General features: G+C 33.9%; 1 protein-coding gene across 1 annotated transcript in view; it reads left to right on the top strand.

Moving 5' to 3' along the window:
* Positions 1 to 552: 552 nt before the first annotated feature.
* Positions 553 to 26,067, top strand: part of LOC102808927 (neprilysin-1-like) — a 60,967-nt gene continuing 35,452 nt past the window's right edge. Inside the window, exons 1-16 of the mRNA XM_085490778.1 lie at positions 553 to 700; positions 1,095 to 1,163; positions 2,022 to 2,183; positions 2,983 to 3,066; positions 4,036 to 4,253; positions 4,852 to 4,914; positions 5,126 to 5,242; positions 6,747 to 6,839; positions 7,046 to 7,179; positions 7,407 to 7,629; positions 7,925 to 8,023; positions 8,176 to 8,253; positions 9,486 to 9,589; positions 10,379 to 10,437; positions 10,560 to 10,611; positions 13,699 to 13,897. Coding sequence (XP_085346904.1) covers positions 553 to 700; positions 1,095 to 1,163; positions 2,022 to 2,183; positions 2,983 to 3,066; positions 4,036 to 4,253; positions 4,852 to 4,914; positions 5,126 to 5,242; positions 6,747 to 6,839; positions 7,046 to 7,179; positions 7,407 to 7,629; positions 7,925 to 8,023; positions 8,176 to 8,253; positions 9,486 to 9,589; positions 10,379 to 10,437; positions 10,560 to 10,611; positions 13,699 to 13,897 — 1,902 coding nt within the window. The remainder of the gene's footprint in view (positions 701 to 1,094; positions 1,164 to 2,021; positions 2,184 to 2,982; positions 3,067 to 4,035; positions 4,254 to 4,851; positions 4,915 to 5,125; positions 5,243 to 6,746; positions 6,840 to 7,045; positions 7,180 to 7,406; positions 7,630 to 7,924; positions 8,024 to 8,175; positions 8,254 to 9,485; positions 9,590 to 10,378; positions 10,438 to 10,559; positions 10,612 to 13,698; positions 13,898 to 26,067) is intronic.

The raw sequence follows: 26,067 nt of genomic DNA, 5'->3' as shown, positions 1-26,067 counted from the left end.
CTGTATATACCCTCATTATTCATTTACGGTATATCACCTCCGTTTATTCAGTTTAGTATTTTTTTACGATTATTGATCGGACAAAAATGAGGTCGATAACTAAACAAGCACCGTTCGCACTTAATATGGTGATTTATTGTCAAACAATAAACAAACAAATGGTACGTGTACGGACATGTATCATGCATGGTGCTAGGTTATATATATACAACACACCCGTTCGCTTCATCTCTATAAATAAACGAGAGATTTATATTAGCCTGTTTTTAAATGTCATGTTTGCTCACTATGCGTGTTTATTGTCGATTGGATTCAACTGCCATTGAAATTTATATTGATATTTATATAATTGAAGGGAATGCCTTTTTTTCGCAGAGTGTAACAATTTTTCTCTTTAATAAATATACATAAGATTATAATCATAATTAGGAATAATTATCATAGACATTCCTTAATTCTTTTGTTTCAGTAATTTCTATATTCAAATTTCATGACTTTTTATGAAAAGGAATCGGTTTAATTGACAAATTGCTTTAACTGTACGATAGAATCATGGCTGTTACGAATTCAAATAGCAAATCGGAGCTGTGTCAGATGGAGGATGATGTTGCTGTTAAGGCAAACACAAGAAAACAGTTGATTCAGACTGTGGTGTGTGCTGTATCGGTTCTTGTATGCATCGGCCTTGCAGTTGCGTTGAGTAAGTACGTAGACGAGCAGAATTATGTCGCCTGAAATACCGGTAACATTATAAGATAATATATCTGAAATTCAAGTTATAAGACTATTTTTCCACGCTTTATCTGGGGTGCATAGATTACAAAATAAACTTGGGAAATACTGAAGACTTCTGACACTTTGAGATCAGTATAAGTGGCCTCTCTTGGATCTTAGTAATAATATTTTCCCTGTTTCCGAGTGTATATTTTACTATGCTGGAACGCAGAACTTGGCGTACACATCATGACGCATGTACACATTTTTAATTTATGTTTACGTATGTTTATGTTTTCCAGCATATAATAATATATATTAATAGTTCCACTCGAATAAGACATATTACTCTCATATAACGTTTGTTCACTGTATCTTAGTTGTAGTTATCATAAGTGATACAACTGACATGGAAGAGTACTGCAATACGGGACATTGCGCCATGATGGGTAAGCACTAGTCACATTTATATTGCTTGATGAAGCTATTCAAATATTCCATGACAACATGTTATTACGTTTCTATTTCGTTTCGCGAATTACATAATGAAGTATGTCGGCATTGGTAGTTGCTCTTTAGTTTATATGTCCTTTGTAATTAACTATGTCCGAGTCGTTACTGCACATATATTTCAAGCGTACACTGCAGAAAATTGGTACATATTTCGAGACCGCATGTCAACAAATAATAACACTTATAATAATTCAAAAATACCGAATTGTTTGTGTCATTTTTGAGGGCAGTATTACAGTAGTATTAAATTCGAATTAGGCTACACCCTAATTGAACTTGATGCAATTACTGTATTATTACTTTTATTAGAAACATGAACAGACCCCAGTTGACAAGCTGCGCAGTTACTGTACTATTCTTTTGTTATGGGACAAAATAGACCTTAGTTAATCATGCATGCATTTTGTGCAGTACAGAACATGAATAGTTACTTTATTTCTTTCATTTGTGGCAATATTGTCGTAATATGTTTCTATTGGTGTGAATAGTTGACTAGGTAAGCAGGTAATGTAATACTCATTTTCTTAGACTATTGAACAAGGGCAGACCATAGTGACAAGGTATTTAACTACTCTAGTAATATGTTCTTTTAGGTCTACAGGCACTGTAATACCTCTTATCTATATTACAAGGACATACTCTAGTTCATCAGATATGTAGTTGCCCTCTCCACCGTAAGATACTGGATGACGTAATACCATTTGTTTTAGATGGTGACTTAGTCATAAAATCTTATTTCTTGGATAACGTATACTGTCATAACAAATTGCTCTAAGCGACTTATTCTTTCGCAGCCGGGGACATGATTGAACGTATGGACCTGGACGTTAACCCATGTGAAGATTTTTATCAATATGCGTGCGGTAGATGGGAGAATGCAAGGGTGATACCCGATGACAGATCATCATTCACCACTTTCTCGGAACTTCGCGATAATCTGGATATCAAACTGAAAGGTAACAAATTTGTATTGGTATAACCTATAACCACACCTAGCACACTCTCTCTTTTATTTATATATTTGGCAAATGCAATATTAAATAGTGTTTTTATTGTTGTAAATTTATCTTCTGTCAATATTGTGAAATCTTTTATTTTTTTCTCTGATTTCTGTAAAAAAACATGTTGTCATATATCTTTCATTTCAAAGATAGCAATTTTTTTTTCTGGCATTTTCGGTTTAGTATGCCTCTGTGTTTCGATATTGAGGGCGTGGTTACTTAAATGGTACTTACAAATTATCAATAGTATGCATTGCTAAATAGTTTTTTTCATTTCAAATATTTCTTGAATTCTCGTCCATGTTTTAAAGACTCATCGCTTCCATGAATTTGTCGTTTTTGTTTAGCAGTTACAATGTTTTTACAATATTTCATCATTACCAGTTGATGTTATTAATGCTGTGTGAGTTGAATCGATGTGGACGGGTTTACGCATTCTGTACGTAATACTTCGGTCATTAGCCGGCTTTCAGAAAGTTTCTGGTAGCCGAAGGAAATACTGTAGCTCGTCGATTCCGGTGTCGTGCACGTCATACATGCAGTAAATGCTTACTTTTATTTTATCTGCCGAATATTCTGTGTTATCTACTTACTTTACTTCATATGTTACTATAAATGTAATGGCACAAATATCACTATCTGCATATTGAGTTGGTAATCTTATACTAACTTGTGTTAAATACAAGTTTGAGAATTAATATATTAACTCATATTGATATTTTTTTAATAATAATATATGTTTAATTTGCCACAGCTTTGGTGGATCAACCCGTCATAAGTAGTGACATAAAACCTACCGTTAATGTAAAAAACAACTACATTGCCTGTATAGATTTAGGTAAGTAATAAAGATATAGTTAAGGTAGGGATGCAGGTTCGTGGGCACTTGGGAGTGAATTTTTTTTTTTGCTTTTTATTATTCAAACAGTCTTGGTTATAGATTGTTAAACTTTTTTAGAATTGTGAATAGTGGAACATACTCAAAAAACGATTTTAAAATATAGATAACAGGTGCAAACATTCTCTCCTTTGAATGCTTAAAAGATTTAGCAAGGCTGTACATAAAAAATAAAAAAGAAACATGGTAAAAACAAGAAATGACTGGATCTCCATAATATGCACTATATTTAACTTTTAACAAAACGACAATACATTTAAATTTGGAACTGCTACAGCCATTTTAATTATGAGCATTAGCGAACTTCTTACTGAGTGAGTTGTTATGCAAATTAGCAATCCCAGAACATTAAAAAAATAGCTCCTAGACGCTTTAAACTTTTGTTTTGAATTTTTCACAAATGATTGACATTGTGTCTATCTTCAAAACGCCGTCGGGGCATTGTTTTTGGTTGAACAGTGTTACAACACAGACAACTCGCATGGGTGTTAATTTATGCATAAACTTGAAGTAGTGAAATTTGGGCTGTGCCCTGCAAAATTGACAACTGGTAGACAGTTTTCAAGACGGAGCTTTCTTCATAGTAAACAGATGTACCCATAAGCAAATTTTGACAGGAAACAGAAACATGGTTTAGGAGCTAATTTTTTTTAAATCACTTTTGACCAAAAAAAACACATTTTTGTGCATATTTCAAACTACAGTGTCCATAAAAGATAAATAATAACAACATTTTAAAATTCATACAATAAGCTTTCCGAAAATATATAGTTTTGTGGACAATGGAGGTCATCTTGGTTTCCTAATCAACTAATTAAAATACCTGTCAGGTAAACTGCATCTCTAACTTAAACAAGTGAACTACGATTCACAGGCGTGAATTTACCCACTTTCATTTTCTTGGAACAGCCACGATAGAAACCAGAGCAAGTCAGCCACTGGTTAATTTAATGTCCCAACTTGGCGGTTGGCCTGTACTTAGTAACAATCCGGGTGGAAACTGGAGCGAAGCAGATTTTAATCTTGAAGATCAGTTGTCTACATTGCGTGGTAGTTACAGCAACTCTATGATATACTACACATACGTCAGTACCGATAATAAAGACTCTTCAAAGTACATCCTCAAGGTAACTCAGTGCCACTCCAGGTACTTGTATTGACGAAGTATCTGTATAAACTAAATTGTCTCTTTATTGACAGTATTGTTATAGACACTAGCGTTGTGTTCGGGGATCAGGAAACTTCGTCTCGCTTGGCTGATGTCACTTACACGTAGATGTACCAGATTCGTCCCAAATGAATACACATAAGTTCATTACAGATAGTCCAGCTTTATTCACAGAAGTAGTCACCGAGGTAACCCCTCGCTGCACCGTTCTTCTCCCTCTAATAAAAGTCAAAACACTGAAGCGTGGCAGAGTAAACATGCGATCAGCCAATCGCTGCAGTCGTTGGCACGTTCACGTGATTACCAGGGATGTGTCTCACGGTTAAAGCCTTGCAAAGCTGCTACTACTAAATACAATAATTAATAAACAATCTATTTACAAAATTCCTGTAATATATGTTTATAATCTCCACCCTAAACATGCAAGTTGTTGGTTCTGAACAGCAGAGCAACAGCGTGTGAACCGAATGTGCGAACGTGAAGTTGCTATCATAACAGTATTGACAATATTAGTTACTTATTTTCACATCAATTATTTGTGTGTTTTAACTAATCAGTTAGATCAACCAAGTCTTGGATTGCCAAGCAGGGATTATTATCTAGATAAAGAAAAACAAAAGGTGAGTTATTATTATTATTATTATTATTATTATTATTATTATTATTATTATTATTATTATTATTATTATTATTATTATTATTATTATTATTACGATCCTATGTACACCCACATACAATTTGATTATATTCTTTTCTTTCCAAACACTTAATTATTTGCCATGTACTATAATACGTGGATAATCAGTGGTTATCTTATTTTATCATTGCTAGTTTATAAATGCTTACCATGATTACATGACAACCATCGCTGTGATGCTTGGAGCAGAACAAGCTTCAGCAAAGCAACAAATGAATGATGTCATTGGTTTTGAAACTCGGATAGCAAACGTGAGTACTAATCAATTGATGCTAATTACAGTAGTTAACAGAATTATGTTTATTAATTAATTGGTGCTAATTACAGTAGTTAACAGAATCATGTTTATTAATTAATTGGTGCTAATTACAGTAGTTAACAGAATTATGTTTATTAATTAATTGGTGCTAATTACAGTAGTTAACATAATTATGTTTATTAATTAATTGGTGCTAGTTACAGTAGTTAACAGAATTAGGTTTATTAATTAATTGGTGTTAATTACATTAGTTAACAGAATTATGTTTATTAATTAATTGGTACAGTAGTTAACAGAATTATGTTTATTAATTAATTGGTACAGTAGTTAACAGAATTATGTTTATTAATTAATTGATGCTAATTACAGTAGTTAACAGAATTATGTTTATTAATTAATTGGTACAGTAGTTAACAGAATTATGTTTATTAATTAATTGGTACAGTAGTTAACAGAATTAGGTTTATTAATTAATTGGTACAGTAGTTAACAGAATTATGTTTATTAATTAATTGGTACAGAAGTTAACAGAATTATGTTTATTAATTAATTGGTACAGTAGTTAACAGAATTATGTTTATTAATTAATTGGTACAGTAGTTAACAGAATTATGTTTATTAATTAATTGGTACAGTAGTTAACAGAATTATGTTTATTAATTAATTGGTACAGTAGTTAACAGAATTATGTTTATTAATTAATTGGTACAGTAGTTAACAGAATTATGTTTATTAATTAATTGGTACAGTAGTTAACAGAATTATGTTTATTAATTAATTGGTACAGTAGTTAACAGAATTATGTTTATTAATTAATTGGTACAGTAGTTAACAGAATTAGGTTTATTAATTAATTGGTACAGTAGTTAACAGAATTATGTTTATTAATTAATTGGTACAGTAGTTAACAGAATTATGTTTATTAATTAATTGGTACAGTAGTTAACAGAATTATGTTTATTAATTAATTGGTACAGTAGTTAACAGAATTATGTTTATTAATTAATTGGTACAGTAGTTAACAGAATTATGTTTATTAATTAATTGGTGCAGTAGTTAACAGAATTAGGTTTATTAATTAATTGGTACAGTAGTTAACAGAATTATGTTTATTAATTAATTGGTGCAGTAGTTAACAGAATTATGTTTATTAATTAATTGGTACAGTAGTTAACAGAATTATGTTTATTAATTAATTGGTACAGTAGTTAACAGAATTATGTTTATTAATTAATTGGTACAGTAGTTAACAGAATTATGTTTATTAATTAATTGGTACAGTAGTTAACAGAATTATGTTTATTAATTAATTGGTACAGTAGTTAACAGAATTATGTTTATGTTCCTTGAAAGTTTTAAATGTGTCCATTTCTTGCCAGTGCAAAACTCATTTAACGACATTTATTTTTACTTCTTCAGAGATAATTTAACAATATCTCGTATAATCATCATGTAAACAATCAAACAGAACAATAATTGTGCTGAATTCATTCCAGTTGACGACTCCTGCCGACGAGCGTCGAGATGCCAACAAACTTTACAACAAAATGACCATGTCTGAATTACAGTCAAACATTACCGGAAATGGTGTATGTATATTTGTTTACCATAACCCCTTACAATAAACATTACTCTAATAGAATAATTCTTTATCCCACGAAGCGAGTACCATATTTAAGATACGTATCACGTGAATTGATTCAAATCCACACAACGTCATCCATGTAACAGAGACCAGTTTTAATTTATTAAATATAAAATAACAAGACAAAGATTACAAATTTCCCCCATACAGTTTGATTGGTTGAGATATTATAGAGGATTAAATGCAAGCTGGTCCGATAACATCACTACTAGTGAATATATAGTAGTACACGAACCAAAATATGTTGCAGACGTCAATATTCTCACCAATTATACAGACAAAAGGTGAGCAGCACACCAAAAAATGTAATATAATATGCTAGTTAATAAACAACATGATGATAGTTAAAACCATTCACGGTATTGTATATGTGTCGTAGAGTTATTTGATCATGGCTTTGATGATTTGCATATTAAACAAGCATGACGATGAAGTAGGTAATGAATTTTGCAAAACGTTTAATATAATTTTATTTGTTATAATATATTTTTTTCTTTCAATTAAATTCCAGGATTATTGCAAATTATCTTATGTGGAGGATAACAATGAACAGAATTAGTCAATTAAGTTCCGACTTCAGAAAAGTGAAACTGGCCTTTGATACAATTGTTTATGGCACAGCGTCAGAGGGCGCTCGATGGCAGTCATGCGTGAATCACGTCAATGATGTAATGGGAATGGCTACGGGTAGAATGTTTGTAGATGTACATTATGATGTAGAAAGCAAAGACAGGGTACAGTATAGTGTTGTAATTTTATCGATTTCAAAACCAATGTTTATATTTGGTAATAACAATTGCCATTACGTTTTTATGCAATAATTATTACTACAGTCTTACTTGAAAAATGTCATCAATATTTAAAATTTAATTCTAAAGAATTATGTTTTACAATAAGTCCCAACACCTAACACAACATCTCCATGCTATTACAATCTTTCGTTTAGTTTCAATGAAGCTCGAATGTCATGTCATCATGCACCCCATCATGCATTTATATACGTAACGTATGTTTTCTTCATTCAAATAGACCAATGTCATGATTAATTACCTGCAAACTGCGTTCCTTCAGTTAGTCGATGAATCAGAGTGGATGGACAAACAGACACAAGGCGTTGCAAAAGAAAAGGTGTGTTTCAGAATGAATCAGAACAAATGGACAAACATACAGATTAAGCGATTGTCGTTGAAAAGTAACATGTGGCAAAGACATTGACGAAACACGTGCTACATTTGACTCTTGTCATATATAAACAATGCACTATTATGTTCTCTACACAGGCACAGGCGATGAGGCGCAAGATTGGTTACCCAGATTGGATAAAGGTTGATGATCAGTTAATCGAATATTATAAAAATGTAGGTTTTAGTGGTCATTGTTTGAATCATGTGTATTAATTTTGATAGTTGAAACGTGATTTACAGACTTTAAAGTAAACTTGGTAGTTGTTTGCATTAGCATAGTCTATTAAATATATAAATTTACTGCAATTTTGATCTGTGAATGTAGCAAGTGAGGTCAAAGGTCATTTGGCGTAGAGTGTCAATACATTCTGTTAAATGTCCCTAAACGGAAGATTACCTATATAGTTCCAACACTGACGAAATTAGTCATTACAAGATTTTAATTTTCCCATGATAGCACATCAATGAGCAACATATAGGTATTGCTACTGATCTCGATTCAAACAATTAGTAAATGAAAACTAATTGCATGAAAGTATGCTACATTTTTTTTAAAAACTCCCTCTTCAAACATAAGTGTATTAATTTTATGTGTCACATACAATCCCTTACTATAACACATACTATAAACATGCATACAGTCTATTGTTTATTGTTTCCGGCACACATGATTCTCCTTATAAATTGTTTTTAAGATTTTAGATTTTACAATAAAACCTTTGACTGAATTCAGAAACGGGGGTCTATAACACTGAGTTTAAATAATATGCAATTCTATTTCACAATGACGACTTCTACTGGCTTACATAATCACCACATTGTACTAACCCTAATATAATGATACCAAAACGGAAATTACATACATAAGTAATATATCATTAAGCTACTCAATATGCACAAACTTGGCACATTAGACATGGGGTGATTGTGGGACTCATGGGAAATACATCGAACTACATGAATGTATGCTATAGAATATTTGGCTAACAATACTACTTCATTAACGCATGCATGCATTAAATCATTAAGTGTAATAACGTTTTGTTCTTTGCTTATTAATAATTCAATTCGTGAAAGCAAGATCACCGACAGGCTACACCTACACACATAGCCATCTTTTCCAGAATTTGAGGAAGAATTTGGATTTCTCTTCGAATCCAAAATATTGCATTCAGGCCAAGTTATAAAATGTGTTCAAGGGTCGAAAACTAAATAATACCTGGAATGATTAACACCATATTAGGAGTCAAAAACCGAATAATACTAAGAATGCTTAACGCAATACTAGGGGCTGAAAACTGAATATTACTAGGAATGCATCGCGCCATGATAGAGATAGGAACAGAATAATACTAAGGATTCTTACAATCCAATGTATAAAACCAAGCCACACATTTTCCTTCCAGTATGATTTCATATCCAACAAATACTTTGAGAATTACTTGCAATATTTACGTGAATCTACGAGAAGAAGTTTTGATTACTTGAGAGAAAATGTTAACAAAGAAGAGTAAGTTATTTTTTCACTATATAAATCTCAAATCTTCAAACGTTAAAATTTCTCCATCGCATTACTGGTTGGCATATTTTGAAGGTAAGGTCTTATGCCATAGAACATGTCATCATATTATATCAATGTATCTTACAACATAGAATTGTCATGATATTATATCATTGTATCATACACCATAGAAATGTCATGATATTATATCATTGTGTATCAAATACCACATAACATGTGATCATATTATATCATTCTATCTTGAACCATAGAACATGTCATCATATTATAGTAGAGTAACTTATACTATATAACATATCATCATATTATATCATTGTGTCTTAAACTATAGAACATTTCATCATATTATATCATTGCATCTTACACCATAGAAAATCATATTATATCATTTGTATCATACACCATAGAACATTTCATCATATTATATCATTGTGTCTTAAACTATAGAACATTTCATCACATTATATCATTGTATCTTACACCATATAATATGTCATCATATTATATCATTGTATCTTACACCACAGAACATGTCATCATATTATATCATTGTGTCTTACACCATAGAACATGTGATCATATTATATAATTCTAACTTATACCATAGAACATGTCATCATTTTATATCATTGTATCTTTATCATAATATAGAATATATGTCGTAATAGTATACCACCTTTTACAACGAATCATATCTGATCATTTGCATTAGTTTATATCATCATTTTATTTCCTCGATGATACTTATGGTAGTGTATTATAATGTCTAATTAACAGATGGGGAACATTTCCTGCCATTGTTAATGCATATTACAGTTCTAGTAGTAACAGTATAAGTAAGTAGCGTCTTCATCTATTCTCTGTGTATATTCAGCCAAATAAAGAAAACTCAGGCATAGAAAACGCAGACGTGATATGAAATTTGAATATTATTTTTATATGTTTTGTTTGGTTTCAGCATTTCCAGCTGGTATATTGCAACCGTTATTCTATCATAAAGAATCTCCAGAGTAAGTACTATTAGATAGAGTATATTAGATAGACAAAGCGTACACTACAGTAGACTCACTTAGAATAGACAACGCGTACAGTACAGCAGAAACACTTAGAATAGACAACACGTACAGTACAGTAGAAACACTTAGAATAGACAACACGTACAGTACAGTAGACACACTTAGAATAGACAACACGTACAGTACAGTAGACTCACTTAGAATAGACAACGCGTACAGTACAGTAGAAACACTTAGAATATACAACACGTACAGTACAGTAGAAACACTTAGAATAGACAACACGTACAGTACAATAGACACACCTAGAATAGACAACACGTACAGTACAGTAGACACACTTAGAATATACAACACATACAGTACAGTAGACACACTTAGAATAGACAACACGTACAGTACAATAGACACACCTAAAATAGACAACACGTACAGTACAGTAGACTCACTTAGAATAGACAACGCGTACAGTACAGCAGAAACACTTAGAATAGACAACACGTACAGTACAGTAGACACACTTAGAATATACAACACGTACAGTACAGTAGACACACTTAGAATAGACAACACGTACAGTACAATAGACACACCTAGAATAGACAACACGTACAGTACAGTAGATACACTTACATGTAGAATAGACAACACGTACAGTAAAGTTAACACACATAGAATCGACAACACGTACAGTACAGTCGACACACTTAGAATAGACAACACGTACCGTACAGTTAACACACATAGAATCGACAGCACGTACAGTACACTTAACACACTTATAATAGCCAACACGTACAGTACAGTCGATACACTTAGAATATACAACACGTACAGTGCAGTCGACACACTTGGAATAGACAACACGTACAGTAAAGTTAACACACATAGAATCGACAACACGTACAGTACAGTCGACACACTTAGTATAGGCAACGCGTACAGTACAGTTAACACACATAGAATATACAACACGTACAGTACAGTTAACACACTTAGAATAGACAACACGTACAGTACAGTTAACACACTAAGTATAGACAACACGTACAGTACAGTCGACACACTTGGAATAGACAACACGTACAGTACAGTTAACACACTTAGAATAGACAACACGTACAGTACAGTTAACACATTTAGTATAGACAGCACATACAGTAAAGTAGACACACTTAGAATAGACAACACGTACAGTACAGTTAACACACATAGAATATACAACACGTACAGTACAGTTAACACACTTAGAATCGACAGCACGTACAGCACAGTTAAAACGTACATACAGTTAACACACTAAGTATATACAACACGTACAGTACAGTCGACACACATAGAATCGACAACACGTACAGTACAGTCGACACACTTAGAATAGACAACACGTACAGTACAGTTAACACACTTAGAATAGACAACACATACCGTACAGTTAGCACACATAGAATCGATAGCACGAACAGTACATTCGACACACTTAGAATAGACAACACGTACCGTACAGTTAACACACATAGAATAGACAACACGTACAGTAATTTTAACACACTTAGAATAGACAACACACAGTACAGTTGACACACTTACAATCGACAGCACATACAGTAAAGTAGACACACTTAGAATAGTCAACACGTACAGTACAGTTAACACAATTAATATAGACAACACATACAGTACAGTAGACACAATTAGTGTAGACAACACGTACAGTACAGTCGACACACTTGGAATAGTCAACCGTACAGTACAGTCAACACACTTAGAATAGACAACACGTACAGTAGATACGCTTAGAATTGACAACACGTACAGTACAGTCGACACACTTAGAATAGACAACACGTACAGTACAGTTAACACACATAGAATCGACAACACGTACAGTACAGTTAACACACTTAGTATAGACAGCACATACAGTAAAGTTGACACACTTAGAATAGACAACACGTACAGTACAGTTAACACACTTATAATAGACAACACTTACAGTATAGTTAATACACTTAGAATAGACAACACGTACAGAACAGTCGACACACTTAGAATAGACAACACGTACAGTAAAGTTAACACACATAGAATCGACAACACGTACAGTACAGTTAACACACTTAGAATAGACAACACGTACAGTACAGTTAATACACTTAGAATAGACAACACGTACAGTACAGTTAACACACTTAGAATCGACAGCACGTACAGTACAGTTAACGCACTTAGAATAGACAACTCGTACAGTACAGTTAACACGTACATACAGTTAACACACTAAGTATATACAACACGTACAGTACAGTCGACACACTCAGAATATACAACACGTACAGTACAGTTAACACACATAAAATAGACAACGCGTACCGTACAGTTAACACACATAGAATAGACAACACGTACAGTACAGTCGACACACTCAGAATATACAACACGTACAGTACAGTTAACACACTTAGAATAGACAACACATACCGTACAGTTAACACACATAGAATCGACAGCACGAACAGTACATTCGACACACTTAGAATAGACAACACGTACCGTACAGTTAACACACATAGAATAGACAACACGTACAGTACAGTCGACACACTCAGAATATACAACACGTACAGTACATTCGACACACTTAGAATAGACAACACGTACCGTACAGTTAACACACATAGAATAGACAACACGTACAGTACAGTCGACACACTCAGAATATACAACACGTACAGTACAGTTAACACACTTAGAATAGGCAGCACGTACAGTACAGTCGACGCAATTAGAATAGACAAAACGTACAGTACATTAGACACACTTAGAACATACAACACATAGAGTTTTGTAGCTTTATTCTAGTTCTACTAATTTCATTGCACGAGTTGTGTTATGCGCAACAAATACGTATGAAATGTGGGGTGTGCATAACGAAACAAGAAATGTGGTGTTTGTCAAATTTATTTTACGTTCACGCTGTAGGTCAAAATCCTAATACAAGTAGCATTGGATAGTTTTTTGTTTTGTTGAACAATTATTGGATTATGTCGTTACAGCATCGCTTGATTTAATACGTAACAGGTATTTGAATTTCGGTGGTATTGGAATGGTGATAGGCCATGAAATAACACACGGCTTTGACGATAGAGGGCGACAGTATGATAAAGACGGTAATCTGGAACAGTGGTGGAGTGACGAATCTGTGAAAAAATTTAAATATAGTGCCCAGTGTATCGTGGACCAATATGATGATTACTACATGTCTGAAAGTAATATGACAGTAAGTGTCATCTATCTACCTATATAATATGTGTCACCAATCAACTCATGTAATATGACAGTTAGTGCCACCAGTCCACTCAAGTAATATGATAGTAAGTGTCACCAATCTACAAATGTAATATGACAGCAAGTGTCACCAATTCACTCATGTAATATGACAGTAAGTGTCATCAATCCACTCATGTAATATGACAGTAAGTGTCATCAATTAACTCATGTAATATGGCAATAAGTGTCACTAATCCACTCATGTAATGTGACAGTAAGTGTCACCAATCTACTCATGTGATATGACAGCAAGTGTCACCAATCCACTCATGTATATGATAGTAAGTGTCATCAATCGACTCATGTAATATGACAGTGTGTGTCACCAATCTACTAATGTAATATGACAGTAAGTGTCACCAATCCGCTCATGTAATATGACAGTAAGTGTCACCAATCTACTCATATGATATGACAGCAAGTGTCACCAATCCACTCATGTATATGATAGTAAGTGTCATCAATCGACTCATGTAATATGACAGTGTGTGTCACCAATCTACTAATGTAATATGACAGTAAGTGTCACCAATCTACTCATGTAATATGACAGTAAGTGTCACCAATCTACTCATATGATATGACAGCAAGTGTCACCAATCCACACATGTATATGATAGTAAGTGTCATCAATCGACTCATGTAATATGACAGTAAGTGTCATCAATCTACTCATGTAATATGACAGTAAGTGTCACCAATCCACTCATGTATATGATAGTAAGTGTCATCAATCGACTCATGCAATATGACAGTAAGTGTCACCAATCTACTCATGTGATATGACAGCAAGTGTCACCAATCCACTCATGTATATGATAGTAAGTGTCATCAATCGACTCATGTAATATGACAGTAAGTGTCATCAATCTACTCATGTAATATGACAGTAAGTGTCACCAATCCACTCATGTAATATGAGAGTAAGTGTTATCAATCCACTCATGTAATATGACAGTAAGTGTCAAAAATCCACTCATGTAATATGACAGTAAGTGTCACGGTTCTTCTCATGTAATATGACAGTATGTGTCGCAATTCCACTCATGTATTAAAACAGTGTTATAAATCCACTAATGTAATATGAGAGTAAGTGTTACCAATCTACTCATTTATTATGACAGTAAGTGTCACCAATCCACTCATGTAATATGACAGTAAGTGTCGACAATCTACTCATGTATTGTGACAGTAAGTGTTACCAATCCAGTCATGTAATATGACAGTACGTGTCACAATTCCACTAATGTAACATGACAATAAGTGTTGCCAATCTACTCATTTAATATGACAGTAAGTGTCACCAATCCACTCATGTAATATTACAGTAAGTGTCACCAATCTACTCATGTACTATGGCAGAAGGTGTTATAAATCCACTCATGTTTTATGATAGTAAGTGTCACCATTCAACTCATGTAATATGAGAGTAAGTGTCACCAATCCACTCATGTAATATGAGAGTAAGTGTCGACAATCTACTCTTATATTATGACAGTAAGTGTCACCAATCCAGTCATGTAATATGAGAGTAAGTGTCGACAATCTACTCATGTATTATGACAGTAAGTGTCACCAATCTACTCATGTAATATGACAGTGTCACCAATCTACTCATGTAATATTACAGTAAGTGTCACCAATTTATTCATGTAATTTGACAGTAAGTGTCGCCATTCCACTCATGCAATATGACAGTAAGTGTCATCAATCTACTCATGTAATATGACAGTAAGTGTCACCTTTCCACTCATGTAATATGCGAGTAAGTGTTATCAATCCACTCATGTAATATGACAGTAAGTGTCACCAATCCACTCATGCAATATGACAGTAAGTGTCAAAAATCGACTCGTGTAATATGACAGTAAGTCTCACCAATCCACTCATGTAATATGAGAGTAAGTGTCTACAATCTACTCATGTATTATGACAGTAAGTGTCACCAATCCAGTCATGTAATATGAGAGTAAGTGTCACTATTCCACTAATGTAACATGACAGTAAGTGTTACCAATCTACTCATTTAATATGACAGTAAGTGTCACCAATCCACTCATGTAATATTACAGTAAGTGTCACCAATCTACTCATGTACTATGGCAGAAAGTGTTATAAATCCACTCATGTTTTATGACAGTAAGTGTCACCATTCAACTCATGTAATATGACAGTGTCACCAATCTACTCATGTATTAGAACAGTAAGTGTCACCAATCTACTCATGTAATATTACAGTAAGTGTCACCAATTTATTCATGTAATTTGACAGTAAGTGTCGTCATTCCACTGATGTAATATGAGAGTAAGTGTTATCAAGCCACTCATGTAATATGACAGTAAGTGTCTCCAATCTGTTCATGTAATATGAAAGGAAGTGTTACCGATATACTGATGTAATATGACAGTAAGAGTCATCAATCTACTCATGTAATATGACAGTAAGTGTCACTAATCCACTCATTTAATATGACAGTAAGTGTCACCAATCCACTCATGTAATATGACAGTGTGCGTCATCAATTAACTCATGTAATATGACAGCAAGTGTCGCCAATCTAGTCATGTAATATGACTGTGTCACTAATCCACTCATTTAATATGACAGTAAGTGGCATCAATCTACTCATGTAATATTACAGTAAGTGTCACCATTCCACTCATATAATATGAGAGTAAGTGTTATCAATCCACTCATGTAATATGACAGTAAGTGTCACCAATCCACTCATGTAATATGACAGTAAGTGTAAAAAATTCACGCGTGTAATATGACAGTAAGTCTCACCAATCTACTCATGTATTATGACAATAAGTGTTACCAATCCACTCATGTAATATGACAGTAAGTGTCACCAATCTACTCATGTAATATTACAGTAAGTGTCACCAATTTATTCATGTAATTTGACAGTAAGTGTCGCCATTCCACTGATGTAATATGAGAGTAAGTGTTATCAAGCCACTCATGTAATATGACAGTAAGTGTCATCAATCTACTCATGTAATATGACAGTAAGTGTCACTAATCCACTCATTTAATATGACAGTAAGTGTCACCAATCCACTCATGTAATATCACAGTGTGTGTCATCAATTAACTCACGTAATATGACAGTAAGTGTCGCCAATCTAGTCATATAATATGACTGTGCCACTAATCCACTCATTTAATATGACAGTAAGTGACATCAATCTACTCATGTAATATGACAGTAAGTGTCACCATTCCACTCATGTAATATGAGAGTAAGTGTTATCAATCCACTCGTGTAATATGACAGTAAGTGTCACCAATCCACTCATGTAATATTACAGTCAGTGTCAAAAATCCACTCGTGTAATATGACAGTAAGTCTCAACAATCTACTCATGTATTATGACAATAAGTGTTACCAATCTACTCATTTAATATGACAGTAAGTGTCACCAATCCACTCATGTAATATGACAGTAAGTGTCACCAATCTACTCATGTACTATGGAAGTAAGTGTTATTAATCCATTCATGTTTTATGACAGTAAGTGTCACCATTCAACTCATGTAATATGACAGTGTCACCAATCTACTCATGTATTAGGACAGTACGTGCCACCAATCAACTCATGTAATATTACAGTAAGTGTCACCAATCCATTCATGTAATATGACAGTAAGTGTCACCAATCTACTCATGTACTATGGCAGTAAGTGTTATAAATCCACTCATGTTTTATGACAGTAAGTGTCACTATTCAACTCATGTAATATGACTGTGTCACCAATCTACTCATGTATTAGGACAGTAAGTGTCACCAATCTACTCATGTAATATGACAGTAAGTGTCACGGTTCTACTCATGTAATATGACAGTAAGTGTCGCAATTCCTCTCATGTATTAAAACAGTGTTATAAATCCACTAATGTAATATGACAGTAAGTGTTACCAATCTACTCATTTAATATGACAGTAAGTGTCACCAATCCACTCATGTATATGATAGTAAGTGTCATCAATCGACTCATGCAATATGACAGTAAGTGTCACCAATCTACTCATGTGATATGACAGCAAGTGTCACCAATCCACTCATGTATATGATAGTAAGTGTCATCAATCGACTCATGTAATATGACAGTAAGTGTCATCAATCTACTCATGTAATATGACAGTAAGTGTCAAAAATCCACTCATGTAATATGACAGTAAGTGTTATCAATCCACTCATGTAATATGACAGTAAGTGTCAAAAATCCACTCATGTAATATGACAGTAAGTGTCACGGTTCTTCTCATGTAATATGACAGTATGTGTCGCAATTCCACTCATGTATTAAAACAGTGTTATAAATCCACTAATGTAATATGAGAGTAAGTGTTACCAATCTACTCATTTATTATGACAGTAAGTGTCACCAATCCACTCATGTAATATGACAGTAAGTGTCGACAATCTACTCATGTATTGTGACAGTAAGTGTTACCAATCCAGTCATGTAATATGACAGTACGTGTCACAATTCCACTAATGTAACATGACAATAAGTGTTGCCAATCTACTCATTTAATATGACAGTAAGTGTCACCAATCCACTCATGTAATATTACAGTAAGTGTCACCAATCTACTCATGTACTATGGCAGAAGGTGTTATAAATCCACTCATGTTTTATGATAGTAAGTGTCACCATTCAACTCATGTAATATGAGAGTAAGTGTCACCAATCCACTCATGTAATATGAGAGTAAGTGTCGACAATCTACTCTTATATTATGACAGTAAGTGTCACCAATCCAGTCATGTAATATGAGAGTAAGTGTCGACAATCTACTCATGTATTATGACAGTAAGTGTCACCAATCTACTCATGTAATATGACAGTGTCACCAATCTACTCATGTAATATTACAGTAAGTGTCACCAATTTATTCATGTAATTTGACAGTAAGTGTCGACATTCCACTCATGCAATATGACAGTAAGTGTCATCAATCTACTCATGTAATATGACAGTAAGTGTCACCTTTCCACTCATGTAATATGCGAGTAAGTGTTATCAATCCACTCATGTAATATGACAGTAAGTGTCACCAATCCACTCATGCAATATGACAGTAAGTGTCAAAAATCGACTCGTGTAATATGACAGTAAGTCTCACCAATCCACTCATGTAATATGAGAGTAAGTGTCTACAATCTACTCATGTATTATGACAGTAAGTGTCACCAATCCAGTCATGTAATATGAGAGTAAGTGTCACTATTCCACTAATGTAACATGACAGTAAGTGTTACCAATCTACTCATTTAATATGACAGTAAGTGTCACCAATCCACTCATGTAATATTACAGTAAGTGTCACCAATCTACTCATGTACTATGGCAGAAAGTGTTATAAATCCACTCATGTTTTATGACAGTAAGTGTCACCATTCAACTCATGTAATATGACAGTGTCACCAATCTACTCATGTATTAGAACAGTAAGTGTCACCAATCTACTCATGTAATATTACAGTAAGTGTCACCAATTTATTCATGTAATTTGACAGTAAGTGTCGTCATTCCACTGATGTAATATGAGAGTAAGTGTTATCAAGCCACTCATGTAATATGACAGTAAGTGTCTCCAATCTGTTCATGTAATATGAAAGGAAGTGTTACCGATATACTGATGTAATATGACAGTAAGAGTCATCAATCTACTCATGTAATATGACAGTAAGTGTCACTAATCCACTCATTTAATATGACAGTAAGTGTCACCAATCCACTCATGTAATATGACAGTGTGTGTCATCAATTAACTCATGTAATATGACAGCAAGTGTCGCCAATCTAGTCATGTAATATGACTGTGTCACTAATCCACTCATTTAATATGACAGTAAGTGGCATCAATCTACTCATGTAATATTACAGTAAGTGTCACCTTTCCACTCATATAATATGAGAGTAAGTGTTATCAATCCACTCATGTAATATGACAGTAAGTGTCACCAATCCACTCATGTAATATGACAGTAAGTGTAAAAAATTCACGCGTGTAATATGACAGTAAGTCTCACCAATCTACTCATGTATTATGACAATAAGTGTTACCAATCCACTCATGTAATATGACAGTAAGTGTCACCAATCTACTCATGTAATATTACAGTAAGTGTCACCAATTTATTCATGTAATTTGACAGTAAGTGTCGCCATTCCACTGATGTAATATGAGAGTAAGTGTTATCAAGCCACTCATGTAATATGACAGTAAGTGTCATCAATCTACTCATGTAATATGACAGTAAGTGTCACTAATCCACTCATTTAATATGACAGTAAGTGTCACCAATCCACTCATGTAATATGACAGTGTGTGTCATCAATTAACTCACGTAATATGACAGTAAGTGTCGCCAATCTAGTCATATAATATGACTGTGCCACTAATCCACTCATTTAATATGACAGTAAGTGACATCAATCTACTCATGTAATATGACAGTAAGTGTCACCATTCCACTCATGTAATATGAGAGTAAGTGTTATCAATCCACTCGTGTAATATGACAGTAAGTGTCACCAATCCACTCATGTAATATTACAGTAAGTGTCAAAAATCCACTCGTGTAATATGACAGTAAGTCTCAACAATCTACTCATGTATTATGACAATAAGTGTTACCAATCTACTCATGTATATGATAGTAAGTGTCATCAATCGACTCATGCAATATGACAGTAAGTGTCACCAATCTACTCATGTGATATGACAGTAAGTGTCGCCAATCTACTCATGTAATACAACAGTAAGTGTCACCAATCCAGTCATGTAATATGACAGTAAGTGTCACTATTCCACTAATGTAACATGACAGTAAGTGTTACCAATCTACTCATTTAATATGACAGTAAGTGTCATCAATCCACTCATGTAATATTACAGTATGTGTCACCAATCCAGTCATGTAATATGACAGTAAGTGTCACTATTCCACTAATGTAACATGACAGTAAGTGTTACCAATCTACTCATTTAATATGACAGAAAGTGTCATCAATCCACTCATGTAATATTACAGTATGTGTCACCAATCTACTCATGTACTATGGCAGAAAGTGTTATAAATCCACTCATGTTTTATGACAGTAAGTGTCACCATTCAACTCATGAAATATGACAGTGTCACCAATCTACTCATGTATTAGGACAGTAAGTGTCACCAATCTACTCATGTAATATTACAGTAAGTGTCACCAATTTATTCATGTAATTTGACAGTAAGTGTCGCCATTCCACTGATGTAATATGAGAGTAAGTGTTATCAAGCCACTCATGTAATATGACAGTAAGTGTCATCAATCTACTCATGTAATATGACAGTAAGTGTCACTAATCCACTCATTTAATATGACAGTAAGTGTCACCAATCCACTCATGTAATATGACAGTGTGTGTCATCAATTAACTCACGTAATATGACAGTAAGTGTCGCCAATCTAGTCATATAATATGACAGTAAGTCTCAACAATCTACTCATGTATTATGACAATAAGTGTTACCAATCTACTCATTTAATATGACAGTAAGTGTCACCAATCCACTCATGTAATATGACAGTAAGTGTCACCAATCTACTCATGTACTATGGAAGTAAGTGTTATTAATCCATTCATGTTTTATGACAGTAAGTGTCACCATTCAACTCATGTAATATGACAGTGTCACCAATCTACTCATGTATTAGGACAGTACGTGCCACCAATCAACTCATGTAATATTACAGTAAGTGTCACCAATCCATTCATGTAATATGACAGTAAGTGTCACCAATCTACTCATGTACTATGGCAGTAAGTGTTACAAATCCACTCATGTTTTATGACAGTAAGTGTCACTATTCAACTCATGTAATATGACTGTGTCACCAATCTACTCATGTATTAGGACAGTAAGTGTCACCAATCTACTCATGTAATATGACAGCAAGTGTCACGGTTCTACTCATGTAATATGACAGTAAGTGTCGCAATTCCTCTCATGTATTAAAACAGTGTTATAAATCCACTAATGTAATATGACAGTATATGTGTTACCAAACTACTCATTTAATATGACAGTAAGTGTCACCAATCCACTCATGTAATATGAGAGTAAGTGTCGCCAATCTACTCATGTAATACAACAGTAAGTGTCACCAATCCAGTCATGTAATATGACAGTAAGTGTCACTATTCCACTAATGTAACATGACAGTAAGTGTTACCAATCTACTCATTTAATATGACAGTAAGTGTCATCAATCCACTCATGTAATATTACAGTATGTGTCACCAATCTACTCATGTACTATGGCAGAAAGTGTTATAAATCCACTCATGTTTTATGACAGTAAGTGTCACCATTCAACTCATGAAATATGACAGTGTCACCAATCTACTCATGTATTAGGACAGTAAGTGTCACCAATCTACTCATGTAATATTACAGTAAGTGTCACCAATTTATTCATGTAATTTGACAGTAAGTGTCGCCATTCCACTGATGTAATATGAGAGTAAGTGTTATCAAGCCACTCATGTAATATGACAGTAAGTGTCATCAATCTACTCATGTAATATGACAGTAAGTGTCACTAATCCACTCATTTAATATGACAGTAAGTGTCACCAATCCACTCATGTAATATGACAGTGTGTGTCATCAATTAACTCACGTAATATGACAGTAAGTGTCGCCAATCTAGTCATATAATATGACTGTGCCACTAATCCACTCATTTAATATGACAGTAAGTGACATCAATCTACTCATGTAATATGACAGTAAGTGTCACCATTTCACTCATGTAATATGAGAGTAAGTGTTATCAATCCACTCATGTAATATGACAGTAAGTGTCACCAATCCACTCATGTAATATGACAGTAAGTGTAAAAAATTGACGCGTGTAATATGACAGTAAGTCTCACCAATCTACTCATGTAATATGACAGTAAGTGTCACCAATCCACTCATGTATATGATAGTAAGTGTCATCAATCGACTCATGCAATATGACAGTAAGTGTCACCAATCTACTCATGTGATATGACAGTAAGTGTCGCCAATCTACTCATGTAATACAACAGTAAGTGTCACCAATCCAGTCATGTAATATGACAGTAAGTGTCACTATTCCACTAATGTAACATGACAGTAAGTGTTACCAATCTACTCATTTAATATGACAGTAAGTGTCATCAATCCACTCATGTAATATTACAGTATGTGTCACCAATCCAGTCATGTACTATGGCAGAAAGTGTTATAAATCCACTCATGTTTTATGACAGTAAGTGTCACCATTCAACTCATGAAATATGACAGTGTCACCAATCTACTCATGTATTAGGACAGTAAGTGTCACCAATCTACTCATGTAATATTACAGTAAGTGTCACCAATTTATTCATGTAATTTGACAGTAAGTGTCGCCATTCCACTGATGTAATATGAGAGTAAGTGTTATCAAGCCACTCATGTAATATGACAGTAAGTGTCATCAATCTACTCATGTAATATGACAGTAAGTGTCACTAATCCACTCATTTAATATGACAGTAAGTGTCACCAATCCACTCATGTAATATGACAGTGTGTGTCATCAATTAACTCACGTAATATGACAGTAAGTGTCGCCAATCTAGTCATATAATATGACTGTGCCACTAATCCACTCATTTAATATGACAGTAAGTGACATCAATCTACTCATGTAATATGACAGTAAGTGTCACCATTTCACTCATGTAATATGAGAGTAAGTGTTATCAATCCACTCATGTAATATGACAGTAAGTGTCACCAATCCACTCATGTAATATGACAGTAAGTGTAAAAAATTCACGCGTGTAATATGACAGTAAGTCTCACCAATCTACTCATGTATTATGACAATAAGTGTTACCAATCTACTCATTTAATATGACAGTAAGTGTCACCAATATATTCATGTACTATGGAAGTAAGTGTTATTAATCCACTCATGTTTTATGACAGTAAGTGTCACCATTCATCTCATGTAATATGACAGTGTCACCAATCTACACGTGTATTAGGACAGTCCGTGTCACCAATCAACTCATGTAATATTACAGTAAGTGTCACCAATCCACTCATGTAATATGACAGTAAGTGTCACCAATCTACTCATGTACTATGGAAGTAAGTTTTATTAATCCATTCATGTTTTATGACAGTAAGTGTCACCATTCAACTCATTTAATATGACAGTGTCACCAATCTACTCATGTATTAGGACAGTACGTGTCACCAAGCAACTCATGTAATATTACAGTAAGTGTCACCAATCCATTCATGTAATATGACAGTAAGTGTCACCAATCTACTCATGTACTATGGCAGTAAGTGTTATAAATCCACTCATGTTTTATGACAGTAAGTGTCACTATTCAACTCATGTAATATGACTGTGTCACCAATCTACTCATGCATTAGGACAGTAGGTGTCACCAATCTACTCATGTAATATGACAGTAAGTGTCACGGTTCTACTCATGTAATATGACAGTAAGTGTCGCAATTCCTCTCATGTATTAAAACAGTGTTATAAATCCACTAATGTAATATGACAGTAAGTGTTACCAATCTACTCATTTAATATGACAGTAAGTGTCACCAATCCACTCATGTAATATGAGAGTAAGTGTCGCCAATCTACTCATGTAATACAACAGTAAGTGTCACCAATCCAGTCATGTAATATGACACTAAGTGTCACTATTCCACTAATGTAACATGACAGTAAGTGTTACCAATCTACTCATTTAATATGACAGTAAGTGTCATCAATCCACTCATGTAATATTACAGTATGTGTCACCAATCTACTCATGTACTATGGCAGAAAGTGTTATAAATCCACTCATGTTTTATGACAGTAAGTGTCACCATTCAACTCATGAAATATGACAGTGTCACCAATCTACTCATGTATTAGGACAGTAAGTGTCACCAATCTACTCATGTAATATTACAGTAAGTGTCACCAATTTATTCATGTAATTTGACAGTAAGTGTCGCCATTCCACTGATGTAATATGAGAGTAAGTGTTATCAAGCCACTCATGTAATATGACAGTAAGTGTCATCAATCTACTCATGTAATATGACAGTAAGTGTCACTAATCCACTCATTTAATATGACAGTAAGTGTCACCAATCCACTCATGTAATATGACAGTGTGTGTCATCAATTAACTCACGTAATATGACAGTAAGTGTCGCCAATCTAGTCATATAATATGACTGTGCCACTAATCCACTCATTTAATATGACAGTAAGTGACATCAATCTAATCATGTAATATGACAGTAAGTGTCACCATTCCACTCATGTAATATGACAGTAAGTGTTATCAATCCACTCGTGTAATGTGACAGTAAGTGTCACCAATCCACTCATGTAATATAACAGTAAGTGTCAAAAATCCACTCGTGTAATATGACAGTAAGTCTCAACAATCTACTCATGTATTATGACAATAAGTGTTACCAATCCACTCATGTAATATGACAGTAAGTGTCACCAATCTACTCATGTACTATGGAAGTAAGTGTTATTAATCCATTCATGTTTTATGACAGTAAGTGTCACCATTCAACTCATGTAATATGACAGTGTCACCAATCTACTCATGTATTAGGACAGTACGTGTCACCAATCAACTCATGTAATATTACAGTAAGTGTCACCAATCCATTCATGTAATATGACAGTAAGTGTCACCAATCTACTCATGTACTATGGCAGTAAGTGTTATAAATCCACTCATGTTTTATGACAGTAAGTGTCACTATTCAACTCATGTAATATGACTGTGTCACCAATCTACTCATGCATTAGGACAGTAGGTGTCACCAATCTACTCATGTAATATGACAGTAAGTGTCACGGTTCTACTCATGTAATATGACAGTAAGTGTCGCAATTCCTCTCATGTATTAAAACAGTGTTATAAATCCTCTAATGTAATATGACAGTAAGTGTTACCAATCTACTCATTTAATATGACAGTAAGTGTCACCAATCCACTCATGTAATATGAGAGTAAGTGTCGCCAATCTACTCATGTAATACA

This window comes from Saccoglossus kowalevskii, chromosome 15 (assembly GCF_978046115.1).
Source record: "Saccoglossus kowalevskii chromosome 15, keSacKowa6.1, whole genome shotgun sequence".
In the NCBI taxonomy this organism is placed as follows: domain Eukaryota; kingdom Metazoa; phylum Hemichordata; class Enteropneusta; family Harrimaniidae; genus Saccoglossus; species Saccoglossus kowalevskii.
The sequence above is the reverse complement of the archived record's forward strand: the minus strand, read 5'-3'. Positions and strand labels throughout refer to the sequence as shown.